The sequence below is a fragment of the Vigna angularis genome, chromosome 4, assembly GCF_016808095.1.
Source record: "Vigna angularis cultivar LongXiaoDou No.4 chromosome 4, ASM1680809v1, whole genome shotgun sequence".
Lineage (NCBI taxonomy): Eukaryota > Viridiplantae > Streptophyta > Magnoliopsida > Fabales > Fabaceae > Vigna > Vigna angularis.
In genome coordinates, this window is record NC_068973.1 from 41,002,741 (window position 1) to 41,029,535 (window position 26,795).

Genomic DNA, 26,795 nt, shown 5'->3' on the forward strand with positions numbered 1-26,795 from the left:
TAAACTATGTCGAGGCTAACAGTAGTTTAAAGTGAAGGGTCCCACAAATGCACGTACAGTATTTGGGCCTTTATTTAGGAGAAAGTAATTGGCCCAAAAGTTACATTATTTGAATAGGCAGAACATGACATATCATTGTCCGAAAACTTTTTACGTATAAATCGAAGAACATGATAGCATTTTATTTAGGATAACAATGTTTCTTAATCATGAAGAATAGTGGATTCCTATGCATCGAGTTCTGGAAAATTGAGTAGTTTCAAGTAGGCCTAATATTTGTTTGATGTTCAATTAGACTACTAATAAACCAAATCTGCATATTTAATAGCTCAATGAGTAGTACTTTAGAATAATTCCATTGTTAATATTTTGTGTCCCAAAAGTAAAAAATTGATGCAGCAAAAGGTAAGATAAAAGAGAAACAGCCTTTTTCTTCCTTTTGGTTTGCGCCATGGTAACTTTTATACCTGAAATTTAGTCCCCACAGTTGCACCATCTCTTAAAAATGCCTTTCAATAAACAAAAAAAGAGAAAGAAGAATAAAAGTTGACACTGAAGCAGGGAGCAAAGCGCATGTACTTTTCTGAAAGGTTAAACTCAAAGTGGACTACAAAGTTGTTTCTTCTGCATCTCATAAGTCAATTTCATCAGTGTTATTACAAAAAAATAATCATAAAAAACAAATTTTTATATCTTTTATAAAAGAAGAAAATAAATAAAAGTAATAATATAAAATGTAAAAAAATTGTGTATACCAAAATATTAATTATCTTAATCAACTTCTAAACTTTATATATCTTTTCTGTCATGTGCTCAGTGCCTTTCTTTCTTTTTCTTCTTTTCTCTCTTCCATTCATCCATTCTTAAGTTTACCTAACTAATAGTTTAAAATTGATTATTACTATAAATGTTAAAGTAAAGTTGGTCTAGCAGGTCGAAAAATCTCTAAAAATAATTACATGAAGCTAAAAAAACATTACCTATTTTGAATTGGATTACTTTTCACTTGCAATCTAAACAAGTTTAGTTGCATCGATCTATTTTATAAAATAAAAAATAAAATTAAAAAAGTAATATTATTTTTTAAAAAATGGATGTGTTTATTATAATTTTTATTTATGTACATTTTAAATTGTTATTAAAAATTTAAAATACATATTTAAGTTTTACCAAAATGATCTTTTTAACTTTTGTTTTCACCTGTACGAACGAGTCAGGTTAAAAAATAATTGTGCATTTAGAAAACGAGTTGAGATGCATTTTTTTTATGGTGAAAACTATTGTTTTGATATTAGTATAAAATAAACCATTATATCGATGGCATATTAATACTATTCTCCCATTATAATGGAATTTTATTTTAACAGTTTATATTAGTATTTATTGTCAAGTATTCTTTATTTTTACTTAAAGTTAAGATAGAATAAAACACTAAATGTAATTTTTGTAAAAAAAAAGTTAAAAATTTGGTCAGTCACATATGATCACATGTGAGAATTATCAGTATAAAAACTTTTAAATTTGATTAACTGTGAGTATGTATGAAGGCACTTTTAGTATTACTCTTTGGTTTTTGTTACAGGAAGAATCCAAACTGAAAGGAGAATCCAAAGAAAATTATTCCTAACTCATATTTTAAAAAATAATAATATTTTGACAACATTTTATAATTTATTTATATTAATATTTATAATTATTATTATTAATTATAAAATAATTTTGAATTAATCAAATGACACAAAAATAATATTAAAATATTATTAAAAAAATATCTTATTTTAATGCTTCTTTTATGGAAAACATTGACTTAGTTCAGTATCACGATGCGTATTGATCTAAATTGTCTTGATTTTTTTAGTTTTTCAAATAACTTTTCAATTTCCATGTAAATCAACCCTGACAGTTTCTTGTCCACTAAAGTGGAAAAAAAAAATAAAGTTAATTAGTTTCTCTATTAAAAATTTGATCTTATCTATCAAAATTATTTGTTTGGTCAGAAGAAGCAACGAAATAGAACAGTAGTTGAAATGAAGAAGGTAGGGGGATTTGAACAATGCAGTGAGTTGAATTTGGTTAGCAAGAAAAGAAGGAAAAATGGTGCATTGAGGTGTGATGTAATAGTAAATAGTAAGAGAAGCTGGTGTTAATAATTTTGCATTGTTCCAATGATTTAATCATAGCTGTGTCTGACAGTGATTCAGAAAGAGAGAGAAAGAGGAGAAAAAGTGATGGTCATGTCATGGTGGTGGGAAGAACGGATCCTGATATCTTCTGGGTTTCTTGTTTGAACTTCCAAAGGGTGAAAGAAGGTATTAAATTATGGTTGGAGGGTTAGATTTGAAACAATAAATAAGGGAAGTAAAATGGGTTGGTGTCATAAATGCATGCACACACACAAGTAGCATAGAAAAAGAAGAAGAAGATGGTAATGGTAATTATTTGTGTGGGAGTTTGTTGTTGTGATTCATTATATTGGGGTTTGGACGAGTGAGTTTTTCTAAGCCAAGAGCGTGGCTTTGTGGTTGTGGGCGTGATGAGTGCGACGTTTCACACGACAAAAAGGAAACATTAAATCATACTTCCTCTGCTGTGTCACTCACTATTTTTTTCAATCAACTTAACATTTTCTATCATCCTCTAATTTTCTAGGTCAAAAGTTTTTTCTTTTTTCTTTTTTACTTGATTTTTTGAAAGTCATTTGGTTGAGTTGAAGAGAAGATATGATACCTTGGATTCTTAAGTAGTGGAAGTAAGGTAGGTCCTTACTACATCAATGAAATAAAAAGATAAACTTAATTTCTATCTCTTTTTTCCCAGCAAAAACCAACTAAACTAAACCATTTTATTTACTGTAAAAAATGAGCTAATATAAATTATTCATGTTAATCTAACTGTGTCTTTTTTATAAAACCAACCCTTATACACATATGTCCTGTATTTTAGGTTTTACTATTGTAGTTTTGTTTTTTCTTTAGGAATTACAAAAAATGATAAAATCTGCATTTTTTTTGTCTATTGATTTTGACTATTGTATTAATACAGGAATATAATAAATATATTTTTCCAATCAATATCGTAATTCTGTCTTTATTCTCATCCTCTCTATACGACACGCACTTGAAAATTAAGGTAATAGTTGAGATTTTATGTAATGTGTGAAGTTAAATAACTACTGTGATAAATGAGTAGCAACCATAATACTTGGAGATATCATATAAGCCCTCTTATTATATAACCAATATTATTAGTTATATTCATGTGAAAGACAATGTAAAAGAAGAACCTTACTTTTTAAGGATTAATTTTGAATTTCATTAATTTTAGAGATTAGTTTTAAGTTTCATTGTTTTATAATCAAGTTTTATATTTCATTGTTTCCAGTATTTTGATTACTAGTTATTAATAATTGAAATGTATATAATTAATTTTTTAAAATAAAATAAAATTATTTAAAACTGATATTTAAAACTAAAGTTAAATAAATTTAATTAAAAAATATTAATAATAAATTTATATATAAAATAAAATACATTAAATATATTATTACTTTATAAAATATTAAAATTTAAATTAATTATTTTAATTTTATATTTTTCTTTTCATGATATAGAAAACAAGTATATTAATATTAAAAAATATAAAATTATATTCCATTGTACATTTATCAAATGTTATCATAATTGTATTGAAAATGCATTGTAACCTCTTCAAGATAAGGAGAGGCTTTTCTAGTAAATCAATCATGTGAATATTGTAGCAAAGGTTTCACATCTCTTCCATTTGTCTTAGGTGAGAAAGAAAATTTTAGAAAAATTTTGTACATGAATGTAGTTTTCTTTTATTTAAATGAAAATTTGAATCAATATATTTGCTCACATCTCCTTGTGCTTAGAAAATGTAAAACCAATGTTTAAAAACCACTCAACAGAAAATCAAACATACTAATAATATTATCTCTCTTTCTCATATAAGCATATATTAATGAATTTAATAACTTTCATTAAGGTAGATTTAAAGTCAAAATTCTTCACAATGGATTTTTAACTACAAGCACACCTAAATCTGGTTGACAGGTAGGTAACCATTCTTCACCTGCTTCTACATATTTCATTCCTTAGCCTATAATAACATAGGTATAGCCCCCTTTTAGATATATTCTTCTTTAAGCCTGTTTACACTTCATGGACTCCACTTTAGTATTTGCAGCTATTCAGTCTTTGTTCATAACCATAAACTGAAGCATGTAAAGACCCTCTAACCTGTTGCATTCAATTATAACCAAATTATATTTGTAAGTTTAATATTAAAGTATGGTTATTTGAACATTTTCAGACGCGCAGTAATAAAAAATTATTATTTATTCATTTTGATACAACAATGAAAGCTTAAACCATAAGTATGAGCTGTAATAATTTATGAAAAGCATCGAGGGAAAAAAATGTCCAAGTGTCGTAAGAGAGAGCTTGGTGAGACAGATCCAAGTGTGTTTATTGTTTTGTGGGCATCAGAATCGAGGATGTGAAAGGAAAAAAGAGGAAGAAGAAATAGAAAGAGTGATTTTCATCAAGAACGAGGGAAGAAGAGAACAACCATGATGATCCTACCTTTGATCTTTCTAAATATGCCCTTCTCCTTCAGGATCAGGAAGAATGAACCATCCAATCTCATTGCTTATCAAATCTTTTTCAGTCTCATCTCTGTTCTCTCTCATTAATTAATAATTAATTAATTAAACAATAATCAAGGCCACCTCCTCCTTCACCCTCTTCTCTCTCTTATTTATTCTCATGCTCCATCACATCTTAAATAGGCCACACCACAGACTTTCTCTTCATTCTCTTTGCTTGTGCTGTGCTTCATCTCATGTTGCATCTCTCTCTCTCTTTCTGTCTCTCTTCACTTCTTCACACGGGTTTAACAAAGGGGTGCTTGCAGAGTTTCTTGGCATTCTGTCCACCTCCACTTGATGTATGTTTCTTTCTCTTACACCTTTCACTCCTACGAGGAGGTGGACATACTGCCAACAGAGCTGTGTTGGCTGCTCTTTGTAAAGCCTTTCGTGATATATCCTTTTCAATTCTCAAATCCCTCTAGAGTTCTTTTTCCTGTTAATTAGCATAACATGGTAGGTAAACAGAACCCCACCATCCTTCTTCCTCGTTTATTTCTAGTCTCATGTTTGGTTTTATGTGACATCTACACACATGCTGGATTTTTACATGTCTGATAAAGGCTCCTGTAGGATATTGTCTCCAGCTATTTACATGAAGAATATCAGTTTAATTTTAACTTTCTTTTTTTGGTCTGGTGGTGGTTATATTAACATTACGCTGTGTTTTTGTCTCTGAAGTTTTAATCTTGCAGGACACTCGGGGTCAGAAATGAAGGATATAGAACCTTGTTCTACTTTCTGCAAGTGTGGGAAAGTCGAAACCCAACAAATCTAGCTGCTTTTCTGTGGGTCTCAGTATACCCTACGAGTTTCCCATGGCATTGATGCCTTAGCTTATGTTTTTATCTTTGTTTTTTTTATCATGTTTTTGCAGTTGTTTGAAATTACTGGATCTAGGGTTTCTGTAATTAGAGGTTACACAGTTTGTAAATCTGCAATCCTCTAGGATTAGTGAGAATTTCTATTTTTGATGGCAGAAGCTTCATTGCTAGGATCTGTAGTTTCCATAACTATCAATACTTTTGTAGGAGTGCATGCAGAAATGTTTTGTTCATATTTTACTTTTAGTTCACTTTTGAATCCATGATTTAATTATTTGGCTCTGGTTATTTGTTTATTTTATGCGAACTGCACTGAGGATGGCTGCATGCATGATCTTCACTGTCTGTGTTCCCATTGTCTATTTGTAAGTGAAAAAATTGGTATCGCTTTGGTCCGGATGATTTTGATTTGCATATCCAGCCGCAGGCAGCACAGACTATAGATATTAGATGGTACTTTAACCGCTGGCATTAATTTTTATGACTGACCCTTCCCTATTGCCCCCTCTATTACTGAATACACTACTATACTTTTTTACAAAGTTACACGAGCCCTCTTATGATTGAAAACTCTGACATTACCACCTTTTATATATATATATATATATATACCCACTAATTGAAAGGAAAAGTAAGCACATTTTTGCGGGTAGATAAATTCAAAACCACAGCACTACGTCTTGGAAGAAAGCTGAGTAGCCAAATAATACTAGGTTACTTGCAACACTCGGTACCTTCTGTTTTGTTCTCTCCTCTTGCCTTGCCTTAAAATGATATTAGGTTTTTCAACTTTTTAAAAGTCTAATAATAGATCAGTCAGCGCTACACCTTTCTATCAATAGGAAGCTTGAAAATGGATACTCTGCCTGGTACAGTTTGACTGAAAGTGATAAATATCTTTAGACAATATATGTGTATATATATATATATATATATATATATATATTATGAAATGGTGTGTAGTCATTGTGATTAAAATTTTTATCCTAGGTGCCTATAAGCATGATTGTTTATCTCCTTTTCCACCTTTTTAGAATTTGACTTCTGTTTTATGCTTAGTTAAGAGAAGGTAACACTATTTGAACTTGTTTTGTACTGAGGAGACTGCATTAAACCTATGTCTATGTTTTATATTAAAATAAAGTATTAAAATGTGAAATGGAAGGTAATGATGAATGTGATAGGAAATGTGATTGGGTAGTGTAAAAATTCACGACAGCAGAGTGAGTCTGTCTGAAATAGTGGCTGGCCCCTCAAAGATGCGGGATAGGTTTGAGTCGCTGCTGTTGCATCCCAACAGCTAGCAGCTATGGTAGGAGCTAGTTATGCAATGTTCATATAGTAGACATAGCCTATGAACATAGTATGTGTTTTGGAGCCAACTTTTTGTACGACTAAATCCTTCAATTTAAATTGGTACAAGTGTACTCCTTGCAGAGTGCTGGGAATTAGCCTTAATTATGGGACCATCTCATTATTACTCCACTACTCCACATGTCTCTTTTGAACTCTGAATCCTTCCTCAACATATTTTACTCTAACCATCCATTCTGTTCCGTTCCGTTTGTTCATACAAAACAGTTATGTTTCAAGTTCAAAGGGTAAGAAAAAGGAATCCTGTGAAGAGGTAAATGAGTACTGTTTGAATAGGCCCTTCTTCCAAGCGAAGTGGACCATGAAAAAGTATAAAAATAGTTACGTGTGTTTGTAACCTGTAAAGGGACTTGCCTCTTCCACCCTGATGTTATTATTAGGCACAGCTTTTTATCCTATGAGGTTTTAGGGTTTGTATTTTCAACATAAAATATAATATGACAGCCTTCCAAATGTTAATTAAATAAGTCAAATTTCATAAAAGCTAAAATGTTAATTAAATAAGTCAAATTTCATAAAAGCTAAAAATATTACTATGCTTTCTTAATTTAGAAGAAAGAATTTGTTAGTCAAGACAGGACTTTCAATACATTTGTTTCACGCAGAAATGTCTACTTAAAAATTGTTAGAATAGATTTTAAATATGTCTTTGATATCGTATTAGAAAATGAATTTTTAAGTTTAACTTAATTTTTAAAGTGTTGAACTGTTTACACACTATACATGAGTATGAAAATCTTTTGAAATTAAGTAAGTGTTTGGTTTAGTTCATAGTAAAATGCATAAAACTTAAAATTGAGCATAGAATAGAACATAAATCAGTTCTCTGATTATAATTTGTTATATTCATAAATCCGTGGTGTGATTTTTATTTTTATATGTTCATAACTTACTATTGGATGATCTCTATGTTTCTGTCTCATAGTTTGATATCTTAGTGAGAGAAATGAGTTTGGATACACTGTTTTTGGAATGAAAGTTATTATGGTATACAAATATAGAAGGAAGAAATTAGTAAAAAGAAATTGTTAGGTAAGGATGTATTTTAAACTGATTAAACGAGTGTAACATGATATTTAGAGAGCTAAAATTAGAAGTAGAAGACAACTGATATTAACTTTCGTATTTTTTAATGGATTAATTTCAATTGATTTCATTGTATTGAGATTATGAAAATGTTGTTTTTATTATTAAAGATCAAACTAAAGCCTGGTTTACACAAAACTGTCCAAAAAAATAATAGAGAATACCCAATTACTACTAATCGTTAAAAATATTATCACAAATATTCATGAATAATTTTTTTACTATTTTTCTTTCTTTTCTTCTATTTAATGTATTTCATACTATTTTGTGGTATTCTTTGAAAGATTGGTTTAAATTATGTAATAATGACTAATAAATAAAAAATTATTAACAACAAATGAAATTATTATTTTTATTGACCTTGATTTTTTTTTCATCTTTTTCTTTCCATTTTTTTTCTCTCCCAGATGAAGCATTTTTGTGTTGAAATATATGGTGGAACCATTACTAGAAAAACATGGTTGGTTTTTCTATTACTAATAGTGTTAAATTTTCTTCTGTTGGTCCAATTATAATTTTTCTTAATTTTATTAGTTCTTTTTATACCCTCTTCTCAATGAAGTATGAATAGTATGTCATTATGTCCATTTGTTTGGATCTTATTCACTTGTAAGCATTTAGGCTTTGTTTACTTGAATGAATTTGAGAGACAGTGATTAAATGGATTTGAGAGGATTTGAAAATAAATTTTTTTGTTGTTTATTTGAGTGGATTTGGATGTAGGTGAGAGTGGATTTGGAATTAAATTTTTTTAATCTGTCAGATTAATCAAATCCTACACTAATTCTCACAAACGTTGCTTTCAAGTTTATTCTCACTTACCTCACTCAAATAAAATAAAAATATTATCTTGAAATTCTCTAAAATTCATTCAATCACTCTCTCCCAAATACATTCAAGTAAATAAAGAGTCACTATGTGTTTATTACTATTATGAAAACTAAGAATGTGTGGGGCAGTGCAACCTGACCTCGACCCTATTGTGATAACTAAAGTAATTAATTAGTGTTAGTTCCAAAGCCTGACTTAATTAACAATAAGCATTGGAAAGACATACATTCATTACTTTTAACTTATCCAAATAAAAAATATTAACCATTTCGAACTGAAATTAATTATGTAAAGAAAAAAATTTGAACTATTGTTGTTTTAAAAGTTAACTAATAAAATTACAACATAATACTAAATTAGTTTTGTACTAAAAGTTAATTACAACAATATAACACTAAATTTCCAACAAGTAATTATAATTAATAAATGCTGAGATTTGTGTAAATGAAAATACAATCAAATTCAATTTACTTACATTTATAAAAAATAAACATAACTGGAAAATGATAAGTATAAATTGAAATATATAATGAACTGTTAGAAATTCAAATATACCAACATTAAGATTTTTCTTCTTTGATTTTAAATTGGGATAGTTTAGTTTTAAACCTCTCTTATAGAAATAGATAGAAAAATAACAAATAATTTTCCATGTTACTTTTATTTAGAATATTTTAAGTTTAACTTCTTTTTTTCCTCTTAATTATTCCATAGTCCAATACATTTTTAACATTTCTATTTCTTTTAAGTTGTTTATATCTATTATCTACATGCCTTTTTATTAAACATTATAACATGAACTTTGTAAGACCTGTGTAAAATAAAAATATACTTTTATTTTACTATAATTTTCTAAAGTTTTTATGCGTTTTGGCTTTTTATATTTATGATAAGAAAGGAAACATAGTTTAATACTTAGTTTTGGATGTATTTAACATTGTGTTTCCTCTTTTTTTGCATGATTTGAGATTGTGAACGTGACAGTAGTTGACAAAAGGTGCTGCAAGATTTTCTATGATTTGTTTTGTTTTGTTGTGCTTGGTTTTGGAGAGATTGTAGAGTTATTAAGTAAAAGAAACCTATGGTTAGGTTTAGTAGGGGCATATTAAAAACGTGAGTTGTGACTTAGATGAGAACCCTACCATTTTTCTTATATAAACTCTAATCTATGTGAGAGAGTGGGGAATATACAGATACTATACTAAATCATAGGTTGGGAGTGTAGTTTTGAATTGTGGGAAGCACTGTTGCTACGCAAGGAAAGAAAGCCATATTTGGTCTTTGCTTTAAACCTCAAGGGGTTGTGGAAACTCACTGGAACTAGAGGTAAGGGGGGAAACTAGGATTTATATAACTGTATGCATGTTGGGGTAGTTAAAAATTAGACTATATATGTATGTTTGATGGTGCATGTATATTGTATGATGGGTAGAAGGTAAGGAGAGCTAGATCTGTTTCTATAGACTGTAGGAATATTAAACTGTGTTTGAGATCTGTTATATTCTGCTCTTTAATGCAAATCTGGGAATTTGGGGATGAAAGTAGGGGTTTCTGGGTTTCTGGAAAAACCTGGTACGATTCTGCAGAATTCTGCAGAAACGCGCGCTCGTCCAAACGGTGCTCGACCAAATAGTGGTCGGCCAATTTCTGAACGTTCGGTATTTGTTGTGAGCGTTCGCCGAATCGGCCAAATTGGAACGTTCATCCGTATAGTGCTCGACCAAGGTCAGCCAGTTTTGGAACGTTCGGTCTTGATCAGTGATAATAACCGTTCGGTCTTGTATCCTCTAGTAACGAGCGCCAGCGTTCGTTCTGGGCTTGTTTCGGTGAGCGTTCGGTTTTGATGTTTTAGTGATTTAAGCGTTCGAACTACATTTGATATTTTTAGGTTTGAATCCTGAACGTTCGGTTTTTGGGTATAAGTGAGCGTTCGATTTTAAGTTGCTTATTCTTAAGTTTTGAATCTTGAACGATCGGCTTTAGGGTATTAGTGATTAATGAGCGTTAGTTTCTGCTGATCGGTTAAGTCTTGATTTTAGCACCGTTCGGTTAGCTGTTGATATATGTCGTTCGGTCAGGGCGTATTTTAATACCGTTCGGTTGAAACCTGAATTGATGGTGTCCGGATTAATAGTGTTTATTTTGAGTGTTCGGTATTAGTGAGTATAAGCGTTCGTTCTTAACTTGGAATTCCTGGGTAGCAATCTTGAGCGTTCGGCCTTAAGTTGGTAATCTTAGGTTTGAATCTTGAACGTTCGGCCTTAGTTTAATTGTGATTGTGAGCGTCCGTTCTCGATGTTGTTAATCCTCAGGAGGTACTCGGCTCAGGTAGTGTCCGAACTAGGTTTAATCTTTGAGCGTTCGTCCGAATAGTGCTCGGTTTTAACGTTCGGCCTGATAGTGTTGAGTCTAGTAAGGTGTTCGGTCTTAGCGTTCGTCCGAATGGTACTTAATCTGTGGTGCTCGTTTTTAGCGTTCGGCCAAATAGTGCTCAATCTATTATGGTGCTCGGTTTTAACGTTCGGCCTGATAGTGTTGAGTCTAGTAAGGTGTTTGGTCTTAGCGTTCGTCCGAATGATACTTAATCTCTGGTGCTCGTTTTTAGCGTTCGGCCAAATAGTGCTCAATCTATTATGGTGCTCGGTTTGTTGCGTTCGGCCTGATTATGCTTGATCTTATAGCGTCCGTCCAAGTGGCATTCGGTGAATAGTGTTCGACCAAATAGCGTTTGGTAAATAGTGTTCGTCCAAATAACGTTCGGCGATAATATATGAATCCGTAATTTTCTTTGGGAGTATTTTAAAACAATTATTGAGAATTGTTGGTTATTTTCTTGATCTAATATCAGTTTATTTATACATGTTATTGAGAATATGTATGAATTCGTGATTGAGCACGTTTATTCTGTTGGAGGTGGTACATACACTATGTTATTTACTTGTAACTTCGTCTGTCTTTTGAGCATTTTTGCTAGTCTCGCGTGAGACTGAGATTCGAGTGTCACCTTCTTCTGCGCGAGGAGGTGAATGTCTCGCCCAATGACTTCGGCTCGTGTTGAGTATAGTGCATCGTTACGCGTAGTATCGATGTTTTTACTCGTTAGTCCTTGAGGAGTCGGGGAGATAGGTCTGAAGTCGCGATGGAATACGACTCGGGTCGCCTGTTATTGAGAACAGGTTATGACGACGAATTACAAGTAAACGACATTAGTTTATGAAAGACTAGTCTGCAATGTCATGTGTGTCGAATTATATTAAATCATGGAAATTATTATAGTTTATATGTAATGGGTTTATGATGTGATATTTCTGGTTACTCACCCTGAAATGTTGTAGTTGTGGTTTCCATCTACGATGATCGTACTTGTACGGGAGTTGATGATATTGCAAATAAAGCTGGATTGGAATAACTCTTCGAGAAAGACGGGAAATAAAACTTGTTGGGATTTTTATAATATTTTCTTATTTATGTTCGTTTGATTTTGTTATTTTAAGAAACAATTAAGATTTGGTTTGTTGTAATGTATGAACTTATGATTTGTGTATGGTTTGTTTATGTGTGGTATATTTTAAAAAAAAAAAAAATAAACACTTTCATAAGATTCATGCTTCAAGATTATTATTATTATTATTATTAATATATCCTATAAGGGTGTTACAAACTTCATGTTGTATTTATTTGGTAGGATTATATTACATAATATACCTACGTTAACAATGAGATATATGCATACACATTTTATTTTAATATAATATATAATTCAAAGTTTAATTGTAAATTTTAATTATATGATAATATTGTTTTATTATACAATACTAGTCCATTAGTCTATATTTTATAATTCAAAACAAATAAATTTATATTTAAATATTTATTTTTTAATATTATTGTTATTATTATTAATATTAATTACACATGATAGATATCTAACTAGTAACCAAATGCAGGTAACTTTATTTAACATCAAATTGCAATTAGCAAATCATGATAAGTAGATAAATGAATTTTCAATTTCAAAGTTTTATTGATGTTATCATGTTCCGCTTCCGGTAACTGCATAACAGTTTTTTCAGTCGAAAATAATAAGCAAAAAAATTAGCCAAACAATGGTGTTCAACGAGAATATCAACTATAAAATGATTATCATGATTATTAACCTTTAGAGCTTATTTATATAACTTTTTGTTACCATATATTTTTATATAATTGATAATTATGCTTATGTAAACAATATTTATGTAGAAATGTAAAATGTTTATTTGAAGTTTAAGTGTTCTTTGATGTTTACATGCTTTCGTCTTTCAATATTTCTTTTATATATATATATATATATATATATATCAAGGTATGTCACTAATATAAGCTTTGAATATTATTCTGTTAGGTAATTATATACTGATAAATTTACATGTAATATTATTTATAATAATTTTATATATGGATTTTTGTTGTATATAATTCGTATATAAAATTAGTATTGATAGTATTAGTTGTAATTTTTATAATTCGTTACTTTAAGATAGTGAAATCACTATTTAAATAATACTATTTATTTTTAATTAATTAGTTGTAGAAAATAATGGTAAACAACTATTCACTATTTAAATAATACTATTTATTTTTAATTAATTAGTTCTAAAAAATAATGGTAAATAACTCTTTAATTTTTTAATATTATCAAATTCATTAATTAAATATTATACGTATTATGAATATGTGTTTGTTATCAATGAATAATGGTTTTGTTTAAATACTTTAAAGAATAATTAGTGGAAACATAATATTGTGTATGTGTGTTATTTATTTTAATAAAAATTTATCAAGTTATAAAATAATTTTTACTATGAATAATTATAAAAATTAATGATTTATATAAATTATTATTGTAAAATATTTTTATTATAAATAATCATTTAAATTGAAAAAATAGTTCTTAAAAAATAAAATAATAAAATAACTACTTTAATCTATAAAATAATAAAATTTTGATCACAGTAATAAAATAATTATTTTAATTTAAAACAATGATTACTTCAAATATAAAGTAAAAAAAAAGTATATAAAATAATTCCTTGATACATAGCCATAGATAAACAAATATTAACAGCATTACAAAACTTGTACCATGACTTCTGTTTGATTTGGATCAACAACACCGATAGAATCAAGGGTGAGTCCTAGATATTCCCGAAGAATCAGCTAGTACTGGTTCCAAATCTCGGAGTATTTAGCTCCACACCAAGTTGACAATTGCCATTTCAGTTCTTAATTCGTCCTACCATGACTTCTCTTTCTGCCCTAAATATCTCTCTGCAATATCCTCCTGCTCGCAGAGACGACACCGTCCTTGAAGATTACCATGGCGTCAAAATTGCCGATCCTTACCGATGGTACTCAAATCAAATTCAATTGTTATTGTTGCTCTATTTGGATTAGTTTTTCTCTATACTTCCAATTAATTCCAAAAAGTTATAAAACATCGGTATGGAAATTATAGAGACAAATTTCCTCCAAATGTCTTTATATGCATTTAGTCTATTCTAATTTATCTATTTTGGTTTAAGGCTCGAAGACCCTGATGCGGAAGAAGTGAAAGAGTTCGTACAGGAACAGGTTAAACTGACGGATTCGGTTCTTCAAAAATGCGAAACGAGAGAGAAGCTTAGGGAAGCGATAACGAAGCTTTTTGACCATCCTCGTTACCACGCGCCGTTTAGACGAGCTGATAAGTACTTCTACTTTCACAACACTGGGCTTCAGGCACAAGATATCCTTTATGTGCAGGTTTGATAGCTAATTTATTATGCGTTCAATGTTTGTTTGTTTTTAAGTTTCTCGGATTCAATAATACGTTGAATTATTTCAGGAGAGTTTGGAGGGAGAGGCAGAGGTGTTACTCGATCCCAATGGCTTCAGTGAAGACGGAACTGTGTCGCTGAGTACTCTGTCAGTAAGTGAAGATGGCAAATACTTGGCTTATGCGCTTAGTTCAAGCGGTAGCGATTGGACGACTATAAAACTGCTGCGGATTGAGGACAGAAATGTTGAGCCCGATACTTTACTGTGGGTGAGTATCATGTTGTGCCGTTATTAAAAAAAAAAAGGTATAGAAATGATCTACTGATGGTTGTAATGGTAAATATTATATGTTTCAGGTAAAGTTCTCCTCAATTAGTTGGACGCATGACAACAAAGGTTTCTTTTATAGCCGCTATCCAGCACCAAAGTAAGTGATCTCGTATTATCACATTTTTTTTACTGGAAGAACAGGATTTGGTTTTTCTCGGTGTGTGATTGGGATAGCAAATTTTGAATGAATTTGATTGAGTAGAATTGATTTTGAAAAAAGATGCGATTTATTTTTAATTTTAAAGGCAACTTAGTAGTGAAACTCAGTATAATTTTGTTAACTAATGCTAAACTTTATTTAAAGTTGTTTCAACTCATATTCAATTGTGGATGCAGAATAAATTTCTTATTGTTGAACTAAACTTATGAATGTTTACGTGAAATCACGTTAGTTTATATTTAAATGTGTTTCTAGATAATGTAATGTGAATCCAACCATGCTATCAGTTGCAGAGGTTTTTGAGTTTCAAAATGCCACATGTTCGTTACAATTTGATAGAATCTGTTGGGCATTAACGAAGATAGACGGCGGGAGCTGGTTATCCTAATTTGCTATTGCTCTTCAACTACAAATATGCAAATTATAAAAAAACGCAGAGTAAACAATCGTGAATTTTCTTTTCTTTGTCAAGAGTGATTTTTCTACAAATGTGGTGATGAATGACAATGGGGTCGATTCAGTTTATCTTGCATAAAACATGAATTTAATTCTCTGCTTTTACACTGTAGAGATAGAGAAGTAGAACATGCTGGGACTGAAACAAATGCTAACCTTCATCATCAGCTCTATTACCATTTTCTGGGTACAGATCAATCAGAAGATATTTTGTGCTGGAGAGATCCTGAAAACCCCAAATATTCGTTTGGAGGAGGTGTTACTGATGATGGCCAGGTGCTTTATTTTTGTCATTGCTTTATAATTATGTGACATTATCTGTATTCTTTTTATATGCGCATAATATAAGAAATGTGCAATTAATACCTTAGCAAATTTTTCTAATGTTAATGCTACTGATGCTTCATGTTTAATGCCCATGCCTTCCATATTTTTTAGAAGGTATCTATTTACCCGATTTAGCATTGATTAGAAAGCCTGGATCTTTACAATATTGCTTTGCCCGGTTTCCATTTGGCTTAAATATGTTTCTAGTATTTGAAATTGGGACAGTTTTAGTTTCTATAATATTGTATTAATTTGTAATCCATACTTTTTATAAAAAAAATGATATGGTCTTAGTTCTTCACTAAGGAAGGACCAAAACTGCATGACTTTGTAATTTTTAGGACCTAAAATGAAACAATTTTTATAGGGACTAAAACGATAATGTTTTTATTTTCAATGATAGCAAGTAAGAAATATTTCTATGATAAAATGTTTTTGCTCAATATGCATTTTTCTTTCTTGAAGCATCTCATCTTACAAACCTGGAGCTTTATTCTGTTGCTTTTCAAATCTTACTTAAATATCATAAAAAGGTAAGCAACTCATTAATATGTACATTTTATATACCTAATGAGAATCTATGTTGACACATAGCATCAGAGAAGGTTGTAGGAAAAGTCATCAATTTCACAACTTTGCAAGCAAAAAAATGTAGTGTAGTATGGTATGATTTTGTTTTCATCTATTGCTTGACTGGACTACAGTGAATTATATGAACATGATTTTATATTTATCACGAACATGACTCTCGTTTTTTTTTTATTGTGCAGTATATTCTTCTCCATATTTCAGAAGGGTGCGATCCAGTCAACAAACTTTACTACTGTGACTTATCCAAAATTCCTAATGGGTTGGAAAGCTTTCGGAATGGAAATACCCTCCTCCCATTTGTCAAACTTATTGATAACTTTGATGCACAGTATGAAGCCATTGCGAATGATGATACTGTGTTTACATTTTTAACTAATAAAGATGCTCCAAAATATAAATTAGTCCGAGTGGATTTGAAAGAACCAACTACTTGGATTGATGTCGTCCAAGAGTCAGAAAAAGATGTACTTGAGTCAGCATGTGCTGTAAACGGCAACCAACTGATAGTGAGTTACTTGAGTGATGTAAAGTATGTTCTGCAAGTTAGAGACTTAAAAACAGGTTCCTTTTTGCACCAATTACCAATTGACATTGGCTCAGTTTCTGAAGTTTCCGGGCGGCGTGAAGATAGTGTGGTTTTCATTAGCTTTACAAGTTTTTTAACTCCTGGTATCATCTACCAGTGTAACTTGGGAACAGAGATTCCTGATATGAGAATATTTCGTGAAATTGTTGTCCCAGGGTTTGATCGATCTGAATTTCATGTTAAACAGGTAAGAAAAATATATTTTCTAATAATACTGTTTCGTTTTATCTAATTTTTAGTTTCACCTTACTTAAATTGGCAGTTTTGAAATAAAATTCTGCATGTATTCTTGTTGCTCAACTTGATTCTTCTAATTCTTTGATGTAATTGCTACATTTCAGGATTTCGTGAGTAGTAAAGATGCTACCAAAATCCCAGTGTTCATTGTTGCGAAAAGGGATATTATTTTGGATGGTTCACATCCATGTTTATTATACGGATATGGTGGTTTTAACATCAGCATTACACCATATTTCAGTGTCAGTCGCATTGTAATCACAAGACATTTAGGTGTTGTTTTCTGCATAGCAAATATTCGTGGTGGTGGAGAATATGGGGAGGAATGGCACAAAGCAGGCTCGCTTGCAAGGAAGCAGAATTGCTTTGATGACTTTATTTCCGCAGCAGAATACCTTGTATCTACGGGTTATACTCAACCCAAAAAGTTATGTATTGAAGGTGGAAGCAATGGTGGACTTCTTGTTGGTGCTTGTATAAATCAGGTCCAGTTCATTTGCTGTCTTCTGATTTTTTCTTCTGTACCTTTTCATTTAACATCTCTCTGTTTGTTATATTCTTACTTCTCTGTACAGAGACCCGATTTATTTGGTTGCGCTCTAGCTCATGTTGGTGTTATGGACATGCTACGGTTCCACAAATTTACCATAGGTTTCTTTAAATCTGTTATTTCCAGTATTTTTTTTTTTTAACTTTCACATATTAATGAAGACCAGTTATCCAGGTCATGCGTGGACCTCAGATTATGGTTGTTCAGAAAAGGAAGAAGAGTTTCATTGGCTAATCAAGTAAGTTTTATCCTATCTTAAAATATCAGCTATGTATGAAAACATGAAATCACCAAAATTTAGTTTGTTTATTTTTTGTGGCAAATTTTTTGAAATCACATACATCTCATGATAACGTAGTGTACTGATGGAGATGGTGGTGGAAGTGTGGCGTTAGTGGGGTTACATTTAGACAATTTAAAAGGGCTGATGATAGGTTGTTGAAATGTGGCATTTCAGAAATACTTATTTGATGGGCATGGATAAATTAATCATAATTTAGGTGCACACCACCTGACCCCACCACTTTTCTTATTGACAAACCCTTTGTTGGACTAGTATCATACTATCACTAGTTCTGTAATTTCAAATATTTTTTATTATATAACTTCAGATCCAGTTGATCGATCTTTTCTTCCTTAGAAGTCATAAACTACACATAGACCACATCACACGCACCTCCTGTTTTGAAAAGCTAGTTATGATTTACTGAAGAGATAGTGGCATTACATTAGATTTAGATCTATGACATACTTTCATATAGGATGACGTTGTTTCCTCGTGCCTTTGTCATTAGATAGGTTGGTTATCATAGATGAATATAACAGAAAAGAATACGGAACTCTATAAATATATATATATAAATATATATATGTGTGTGTGACACACACAGCATGTATGAGACACACACACACAGCATGTTATTCTTTGGTCCTGAAGCTGAAGTTGTCTTGATAGGTACAGAGCATAAAGCTATGCATTTTGCCCCAGTTATTGATAGTTCTGTTGGGGGATTCCTATTTTCTATGTTGGTATGGTGTGTTTTTAACTCCCAACATTTCAAGCACCATATATATATATTATATATATATATATATATATATATATATATATATATATATATTTTCTTCCTGGTTTGTTGAAGTTTAGTATTTTCAATTTTTTTCTGTATTTTATACAAGGATCTTGAAGAGAAGGTAAATACTAAATATTATTTTATGTAAAAGGGGATAGAATAAAAAAAATGTGGTAGAATAGGTTGCTTAATGAACTCCTGTGATTTCCTAATGTTGGATATGTAACTTGTGTATTGAAAATGATTGTTTCTATTATCCACTGTTGTAGATACTCTCCACTACATAATGTCAGGAGACCATGGGAACAGCATACTGATCAGTCTATTCAGTACCCATCAACCATGCTGTTGACAGCTGATCATGATGATCGTGTTGTGCCACTGCACACATTGAAGTTATTAGCGGTGGGTCTGCTTCTTATGAATTCACATTCAGATTGTAGACACAAGTTAACTTCTATTTATAAAATTGTGTTGCAAAGTATAAAATAAGTGGTTTGAAGATTGGTCTAGTTAATGTTCTCTCCAAAACATTCTAGGAGAAGAAAATATAAAATAGATATCTACGTTTGCTAAAATTAGTTTATGCATTAACTATAAAGTCTTTTTTAGAGAAATTGATGAGATTGCTAATGCAAGTTGATTTTAGTTCATGAGAAAAAAATCTCTTTGTTATGTTTATGGAGAAATTTGTTTAAACAAACTCAATTAATTGTCAATTTTTTTATGCATATATGTTTCACTCTCATTTGACTACTGAATGGGCAAGAAACTCACGTTGATAGCACCTGCAACTTTTTTTCTTTCCTTTCCCTTTTAACACTACCAGGATTTCAATATTTTTCAGACCATGCAGCATGTCCTCTGTACGAGTTTGGAACAGAGTCTCCAGACAAACCCTATAATTGGTCGCATTGACTGCAAGTCTGGACATGGTGCTGGACGTCCAACACAGAAAATGGTAACGATTTCGGATCCTGGTTGATTTTCCCTTCTCTCAATTTTGTTATATCACGTCTCAAGTTTGATATATATTTGCCAGATTGATGAAGCTGCTGACCGGTACAGTTTTATGGCTAGAATGTTAGAAGCACATTGGATTGAATAGAAACCACTCGGTCATAGGTTAGAGAGAACAATTTTAACGGATTATTTCTCAGATGATACCCTTAAACCATTTTGTTGCTCTATTCTTCACTTCTACCAACCAAATACCTTGAACATGATATTGTAAGAGAAATGGTCAATGGGTGTTATATTGCAAGTTACTAATGCTACGCCCCAATGGATTTGTCAATTATTTAATTGGCATTAGGTTCACTAAAGTCTGCAAAAATATTTGTTTCCTAGATATTCATTCTTAAGGATTTTGTACGGTATGCAAGGAATTAAGGTTATTATTATAGCAGCTCTTTTACTCTTTGTTAAGCTTTTTGTTTTTATTTCATAATAAAAGCTTTTAAAAAGTTCTGCGTTGTATGTTTATAATGCCATATAAAAAGTAAAGACAAATGCTACTTGATGCCCTTAATGTGTTTAACCAGTACTTTAAGAAGATCCTGAAGTAACTCTTAAATTTTTATGTTCTTCAAAACTACAAAGTACCCCAAGTGAAAAAGAAAACGACTGGTTCAAGGTCCTCAGTCAAGGTTGGAATTGATCTAACAAAACATGTCTAATCGTGTTTTACGTATTTTTGAGTCATCCCTTTGTTCCTATTTTGTTCCTTGGACTAGGGGTTGATGACCGAGGGAAAGTTACACAGCCCCTAAACCCACAACTGAGCCTTATTTGGGTCGTCCAATGCGTCGTGCATATATTATCTTGGTCAATGTTTGATACCACACACTTTCTATTTTCCAGCTTCGTCATTGAAGACACAGAACTGATTTTATTTTATCAATGAAAAACATAATTATTATAAGAAACATGAACTATAAGTGTAAATTGTGATATTATATTTGAATGATCCAAAGTAAGTAAATATCCTTGATTTTTTCAGTAACCATGTGATTACCAAATATATTTTTCATCTTGACCATCATTCGTAATTATATTATTTAGATTTAAAGATCGACATTCTTAAAATGAGAATTGTTGTCACTTAGTATTGCTTGATATATAGTTTTTTGTTATACAAGAGTCACTTAAAAACTAATAAATTTTGAAACACAAATAAAAAAACCCTCGCATGGCTGAAAAAAATAAGGGAATCGTAACAAAAAGGTCGGTCGACGAGATAAAAAAATCGCAATTAAAAGACGATAATGCTTTTTTAACTGAAATCATATTCAAGTTCCTTTTTCTTAAAAAGAATAAAAAGCTCAAAGCCATATGAAAAAAAAAATGGAAGTTATAAAAAATACTAAAAAACCATTATTTCTTTAAACAGGCAAAAGCTTAGACTACTACTGAATGTTAGAACAGTGGCACGAATGAATTGAGAGGTAACATTACAACTAAGTTCCAGTTACGGACTGTTTTATATTCAATCAATTTCACCTACATGTTAAGTTCATGCAAAAAACACCTTACTATTCTACATAAATACCCATTTTTAAATTTTAATCATCTGTCTAAAATGCATCATTAGTTTATTGGACAGATTCTTAATGGCAAACCCTCTGCCAGTATTATGAACCTACACAATATTATTGAACACATAATTCAATTCTTTCACAGTGATGAAGTTAAACCACGCAGATCTACGAAGCCAGAAAGGACTGTTCGCTTGCGCTCTTTCACCTTAGTCCGATAAATTACCCTGCACAATTTCAATTTTCAATCACTATAGCAATTCCCCAAGATTTTTGAATAGTTGTAAGTGGATAATGCAAGAAAAAAAGGTTATGAATAAAGCAGACTGATTCAACCTTAAGCCTTCAAGCCACATCTCAGTAACCAGAGTTTCACCAGGGTAGACATGTAGAAGAAATCTGCCCGCTATGCTTTTTATCAAATCTTGGTCTCCTCTGCATATGCATTTGATGATTGCCCTAACTGCAAACCCTAATGTGCACAGTCCATGCAATATTGGCTGCGAGAATCTTTGGCAATAAGTTAAAAATCAGAATTAGATCAGCCGAACAATTGAATGCAACATATGAAGGAAAATTAACAAGTCAATGAAAAGTTCCATGGCTGAAAGGGGAGGAAAATTCTCATTCACCTAAGCACAAAACCCAGCTTCAACTGGGAAAAGGGGGAAAGCGAAGCAATCTACTTAGAAATTTAAAGTATTTGACACTCTGCCGGCATTCAGAATACAGGATAGAGTACTAACCCGGCAACCTTTGCAATGATGGGATCTGAATGCAGAGGATTATGGTCACCAGATAGCCTATAGAGCAATGCCTGCCAAAGTGAAGAACATTCAGAATCTGTGTAGAATTTCTAAAGAGTCATATCAAAAGTTTTCAAAGATGTGTTCGGGTTCCATGGATTCAAGAATCTCAACAGAGAGCTAGAATGGTGAAGAATAGACAGTAGAGAGAGAAGAATGGAAGATAGGATAAGAATACTCGCACTCTCTTCACTTACAATTGTTGTGCGTTCAACACTTGAGTCCTAATTACCCCCACCCGCACCCCGTCAGCCAACTGAGTGTATCGATCGAACATCAAACCTCCTTAACCATCCTATCAGTTTTTATTTCTTCTAACACATACACTTCTCATGTCCTATCCTTATTCTGACACAATATTTGGCAGAAGTTTTTAGTTTCTCTTCTTAAAGGAGTTAGGTTAAACATTCTTTTAATAGAAGCTCTGAAATGTAAGCTCGCTTTTAATGAATAAAAATAAAAAAGTAGTTTGGAGAAAAGCTACCTAATTCTTATGTCTCTAGTTCTTATGAAACATGAAATATGATATCTCTAATGTCAGAGTCCTAACACCTGTAAGCCACAGAACCCAGATCACTGGTACCATGCAGAGGCCAACTCTCTTCCCAAGTTACCCCAACCTCCATTACACTACCATACCATACCCAGACAGCCAGAACACTCCTAAACAACCTGACCACAGAAAACCCATGACCACCCAAGTTTTCTTCCTATGACAACTCAGCTGCTGGAAGACTATCTGTCAAACCATCACTGTAAGCCACGAGTTATTAATCGGTTGAATAACTTATTAGCAAGAAGATATAGAATTAGATGTAACTTCTGTCTGCTAAAAACTTGCATTGACAGCATACAGGTTATGGAATATGTGTTAATGAAAGACATATTTAATAGTGTGTGCAAAACTACCATAACCAAAGAAATAGAATCTTACATGCAAACCTGCATGAAATATTAATCCTTTTTAGACATTACAAATGCGAGGAACAAAGGAATTCCTTTTCAAAATTCAAAATCATTTGGTATAAGTTGGACTTTTAAAATACATATCACATTGTTCCATTAGCTCAATTGACTGATTCCTCTATTGCTTTACTGCAATCATTACACTTCAGGGCATTCGAATGACTGATGTAGCCAAAGACATGAACAATAAAATATCTAAGGCACATGGCTAGAAGCTGACATGCTGAATCAACGTCAATGTTTAGATGCGTGGGAAAACATGTCATGCAATTTATATTAAAGGGATCATTGTATGTGGGTAAGTTGATTCAGAATTGAAGATACATATCCTAAATCGTTTTCCAAATGTCTTAGAAAATAAGAGAGCATATACAAGTAAATGATGGAAGGGCCAAAAAAGGGATGCAGGGTGATTAATGAAAAATCCAATGTGTTCCAAACTATATTGCATAGTTATAACATGCCTGAGATGGTTGGGTACGATCCTCAAACACCGAAAATGGTATACTTTCAGGAATTTTCACAGCTGAAGTCTGATTTGAAGGGTAGTTTGTATAAGAAAATGGCTTAGATGACTTTGAGAAACCACCAGCACCACGTAGAAAGACAGTTGTCCTGCAAGCAACTTGATAGTTGAGTGTGATGATAACAAAGCATTATAAAGAATGTTTTCAGGATTATGTTAGGAACCTATAAATAGTGATGAAAGAACAAGACCGAAAACGAAGCAAAGATAAAGCCTTGCAGTGTATTATTCACTTTCACTTTACACACAATATAAGCCGAAGCTTCCAAAGGTTCTCCCTGTCACAAACATCAACTCCAAGAAACTGTCCCTCAACATCCCACAAGATAACAATGTATAGACTTTCCAGGAAAGTCTCCCCCCTAACAATTAACAACTTTACTACTTTTATCTTTAAATTTCTTCCTAACCCTCTCATTACTTCCATGCCTAACAGCTTACCTGTTCATGCATAATAAATCACCAGAATCTTTCTCATAGCTTTTTGTTTCAATCTCCAAAATTGCTGCTTTACCTGAAATTAAAGGCATTCAATCTTTAAGGGGAAACAAAATTAATAAATGTGCATAAAGATATACATTTTCCAAGGATGTGAAAGTGAGACTGCAGAATAAACCCCCCACCCACACACACACACACACAAGGAATCACTAAGTATAAGCAGATTTTGATATTCAACCTTTATCATGTAATCCTGCAAGACTGATTTTATTGTGTATCTGTAACAAGAATAATATATCATGATTCTGTCCACAAAGAAATAGAGAGAAAATTGTAATAATAGATAAAGTAAACCTTAGGATGCTGATGAAAATCACGAAGAACTAATTTTAAGTATCACAATTTTAAAGATCCTGAGGGAGATAGGGAGAAATTAGAGGTCTGCTGATGTTAAAGTTAATCCAAAACAACTTACATATCAGATATATACAGAATTGATTCTTCAACTGTTACTCGCATATATTCTTTTTTTCTCTAATTAACTAAACAAAAATCAAAAGGCCATTCTTTTCAAGTAAATGTGTTATTCTATAAGTTTTCTTACTGTATGTTACATTGGAATGAAATGTCACCAAGTTAACATAGCTATTTCACCTATGGGTAAAAATTATGTCACTGTCAGATACTTGAAATTCAGTGTCCATTCTGAAGATGAAATTCTATGTGCTCTAATAGTTGATCGAGTAAAATTTCATTCACATCTAGCATTAATTTGATTTTTCAGCTAATATCATCGGATGTGTTGGTATATTGAGCCAAAATAGGAACAATATATGGACCATTCAATCTAAATGTCCAGAATGTCAATTTCTAATGAAAAAGCCTTGCCTGACAGCTGGAAGGAAAAGGTTTGTATAATTCTATGTATTGTTGTCCATGAAGCAGAAGCCGGGGATCATATCTAGCACACACGGTTTTAATTTTTGTTAAGTATCAAGACAGAGAAACAAGAAGGTCAACATAAAGAATACGGAGGCTAAAATTGAAGAAATTATACATTCAACAATACAATAAAAGCTAAGGGATTATATATAAAAAGTACATGAAGTACAGGCAGAGACATTGAAAGTAGTAAGCATAACTCACTCCAAGCCAGGAAGATTGAAACTACTCGCCCCAGAAATACGTATAAGCAAAGTTGCAAATGTAGGCAATACCTATAAAACAGAAAATGATGCGTGAATAGAAAGTACTAGTATATGTCACCAGAGACTGCCTAAACAGAAATGAACTAGTAGCAAAATCTTAGTGTTCACTAATTTGGGGTCAAAGTAAATTGTGTTAAATTGATCATTTACTAAGTGCACCAAAAAAAAACTAATATACTTCCAACCGTCTTCTGGTAAACACCAAAGTGAATTCTTAGCAATATTTTTGCAGTTGCCATTGGTGAAGAAATAAGCTAATCGTCATTATGTCTTTATTTTGGTAACTACTGGAGTTAAGGTCTTCAACTTTTCATTGAGACTGCAAAGAGTTTTAATCCTTAAGCTAGCTATAGAACTAACCCTCCACCCTGTCGCCGTTTATTAAGGATATATCATGCGAGAAAAAAACTCAAGCCTTCTCCCACAAGCTCACTATGTGTGATCAACAAAAGCACATTCGTTGGGGGGAAAAATAGGTTAAACTAAACATTAACTGATAACAGTTTTAAAACAAATTATACCTTGATAAACTCCTGACCATTTTCATTGTAAACATATTTTAGCTCATCAGCGTCAACAGCATCTGATAAACACACTCCTACACCTAAGGCATAAAGTGCTGCATCCCTGTTCAACACGTATCAGATCATGTTCACTCCCACATTCTCCTTTTACGTCAAACTAAATTGCAAGAATATGCACATTTGAATATCAATTTCTCTTGAAAGATTGACTTACAAAACGCCTCACCTTTCGGTATAAGAGTATGTAGTCTGCAGAGATAACAGAAATTCATAATTCATAATTCAGTTCGACGCAAAGAAAATAAAAAATAGTAAATGAAAAAAAAAATAGGGATAGGAAAATTACATCAGGGAATTTGTGAGAAATTGCAAGCTCTGGGTCGAACTGTGATGCATTCGCCATCTCGCCTTCAATGATTGAGTTGAGACACAAAATTAAGCTCAGAATCGATAAGTATAGTTAATATTGAGATATTAAATGCGAAATTACATTAAATGACCTAACAATTTCTTTCACAAGAACATCGATGGACAAAAGAAAAGTAAGAGGTTAATAAATTGGTTCGTTAGTTGATACAATGTATTTAGACATGGTACAGTGACGTGTATTGCGCAATGCATAATAATTAGAAATAAAAAATCAAGTGAAGTTCGAAGATATCGTGTTCAAATTTGGATATAAAATTTTAAAATTATTTTTTTTTTCATAAATTTTTGCTTTTGTGAATAGTTTTTCGTAAATATTTGGATACAGAATTTGGCTGATTATTTATTCAAATATTTTTTGTTTTTAATTTCTGGAGATGGTTACAGATGTCATCTTTTCTATTAACAAAGTTCTTATTATAAGTTGTAGCAAATAGTTATGGTAGTGGTGAATATAATAACATACAA

The 26,795-nt window shown here is 31.7% G+C and overlaps 2 protein-coding genes across 5 annotated transcripts; one reads left to right on the forward strand and one right to left on the reverse strand.

Annotated features, from left to right (window-relative positions):
- Positions 1–13,892: 13,892 nt before the first annotated feature.
- Positions 13,893–20,316, forward strand: LOC108343327 (uncharacterized). Its single transcript, XM_017581535.2, has 12 exons — positions 13,893–14,174; positions 14,349–14,568; positions 14,651–14,851; positions 14,940–15,010; positions 15,643–15,805; positions 16,627–17,220; positions 17,375–17,755; positions 17,846–17,921; positions 17,995–18,058; positions 19,163–19,298; positions 19,741–19,854; positions 19,936–20,316. The coding sequence occupies exons 1-12, from the start codon at positions 14,065–14,067 to the stop codon at positions 19,999–20,001; spliced, it is 2,196 nt and encodes a 731-aa protein (XP_017437024.1). The 5' UTR covers positions 13,893–14,064; the 3' UTR covers positions 20,002–20,316.
- Positions 20,317–21,428: 1,112 nt separating this feature from the next.
- Positions 21,429–26,490, reverse strand: LOC108343556 (enoyl-CoA hydratase 2, peroxisomal). Of its 4 annotated transcripts, none has more exons than XM_017581910.2 (12): positions 26,402–26,490; positions 26,248–26,309; positions 26,128–26,150; positions 25,899–26,004; positions 25,316–25,386; positions 25,058–25,130; positions 24,408–24,447; positions 24,170–24,242; positions 23,667–23,817; positions 22,177–22,247; positions 21,767–21,940; positions 21,429–21,657 (listed from the first exon to the last, which is right to left on the reverse strand). In XM_017581910.2, the coding sequence occupies exons 2-12, from the start codon at positions 26,302–26,304 to the stop codon at positions 21,570–21,572; spliced, it is 927 nt and encodes a 308-aa protein (XP_017437399.1). In that variant the 5' UTR covers positions 26,305–26,309; positions 26,402–26,490; the 3' UTR covers positions 21,429–21,569. The 4 variants fall into 4 exon arrangements, with proteins under 4 accessions (XP_017437399.1, XP_017437400.1, XP_052732030.1 ...); XM_017581911.2 differs by having other exon boundaries at positions 26,392–26,446; XM_052876070.1 differs by having other exon boundaries at positions 25,291–25,386; positions 26,116–26,150; positions 26,248–26,435.
- Between the last annotated feature and the right edge of the window lie 305 nt (positions 26,491–26,795).